The 1,663-nt window shown below is 42.7% G+C and overlaps 1 protein-coding gene across 1 annotated transcript in view; it reads right to left on the reverse strand.

Annotated features, from left to right (window-relative positions):
- shtn2 (shootin 2) overlaps positions 1–1,663 on the reverse strand; it is a gene marked incomplete in the record, with an annotated part of 25,863 nt that overhangs the window by 13,682 nt on the left and 10,518 nt on the right. Inside the window, 1 exon segment of the mRNA XM_014025528.1 lies at positions 464–558. Coding sequence (XP_013880982.1) covers positions 464–558 — 95 coding nt within the window.

Genomic DNA, 1,663 nt, shown 5'->3' on the forward strand with positions numbered 1-1,663 from the left:
ATTCTCATTTTCCGATAAACCAGAACTCCTCCACAACCGATCAGCAGGAATCCGATTATCATAAATCTGAATATGAAAACATCTTCGACGTCCTCGCCTCATTGAAGGAGCTGAAATTTGTCTGTCGGTGTGAAAACAGACCCCCTCTGCTGACCTGCCACCTCTGCTGCTCTCTGACACCAAGACCCCTGTGTGTGTGTGTGTGTGTGTGTGTGTGCGTGCGTGCGTGCGTGCGTGCGTGCGTGCGTGCGTGCATGTGTGTGTGTGTGTGTATTCTCATCCCATCCTTTTTTGTCCGAGTGTCCTTTTTCTCACCGCGGCCACCCGAAGGTCAGCACCAACACTCCTCCTGCCTTCCTGTGGCACGACCTGTCACCTTCATCCTCTATAGGTGTGAATGTGTGACAGAAACATTTTGTACAATGCTGAAAACACACACAGACACACACAGACACACACACACCTGGTGGGCGAAGTCTTCAGCATGTTGCCGAAGGCCCTGCTCCAGCTCCAGTTTCTGGGACATTTCTGTGAACTCTTCGGTGACAAGCTGGGACACTGCAAACACAGAACAGATATACAAATAAATTCTAAATATATTGAGTCATATTCTTCACTGTAGGTCTTTCTATCAGGATGTGAAACAGTGAACCAGGTCTTTAATCTAACCAAAAATAAAAAAAAATGGGCACTTATTTTTCATTAAGGTCATTCGCTTTTGTCTTTGTGAGCTTGACACAGAGCTACATCATCTGAGAGGAGCTGGAGTGTAGATGCTGCTCCGCTTCATGAAGAGGAGTCAGCTTCAGTCCACGTGTTCGGTCCAGACCAAAAGCAGACTTTGTTTTTTTCATTTTTTGAATTCACATTGTGCTTTTTTGCAAGAGGACTATAATTTCTAAACAAAGCCACATGGATGATGGTCTTTGCTCCCATTGGACAGAAATGACGTGGGCGGGACAGAGCACAGACCTGGAAATAAAGATGGTGCCGTTAATACAACTGCWATWCCATTTAGAYTTTGAAGAGCAGCTCAATCGGAGGTGGTTTTGAGTTGATATAATTATAATGTTGGGACAGRGTTGTCAAATGCTTGTCYCAACCTACAGGAGGAAAGATGCTRCACTSTCCCTGACCCACAACAYCTCATTGTTTGTAAAGCTGTTGTAGCATTAGCAACTCTGAAGGGCTATTTTTTGCCACAGCAATGGTGGCTAATGAAGTCCAAAAAACCGCATGTTTCCTGTACTTGGTTTAGTTCGAGGACGGTCTGTATTCACACCAGAAGAGAACAACACCAGAGTTGATTTGAAAGCGAACTGAGACCACCTCAAAAACGTTTCTCGGTCCGGTTGTTTTTTTCCGCATGAGTGTATTCACACCTGCACAAAAGGTCCGGACCAATAGAGGAAAAAACTCCACTTAAAATGGACCAAATGTGTCATGCGTGAATACATCATCCTGGGCATGTGATTCTGGATGGATGGATGAGTTCTTCTAGTTTAGCACATTATTTACAAACATAGAAAAAAATAACAGTGATAACAATAAAAAAAACATTATTAATAATAATAATTAAATTGATTGATTTGATTTGATTTATTGATTTAACAGGAAAAGATTACTAAAAATCAAGCCTGACTCAGCATAATTGCTGTTTTAC

Source organism: Austrofundulus limnaeus, unplaced genomic scaffold (genome assembly GCF_001266775.1).
Source record: "Austrofundulus limnaeus strain Quisiro unplaced genomic scaffold, Austrofundulus_limnaeus-1.0 Scaffold482, whole genome shotgun sequence".
Lineage (NCBI taxonomy): Eukaryota > Metazoa > Chordata > Actinopteri > Cyprinodontiformes > Rivulidae > Austrofundulus > Austrofundulus limnaeus.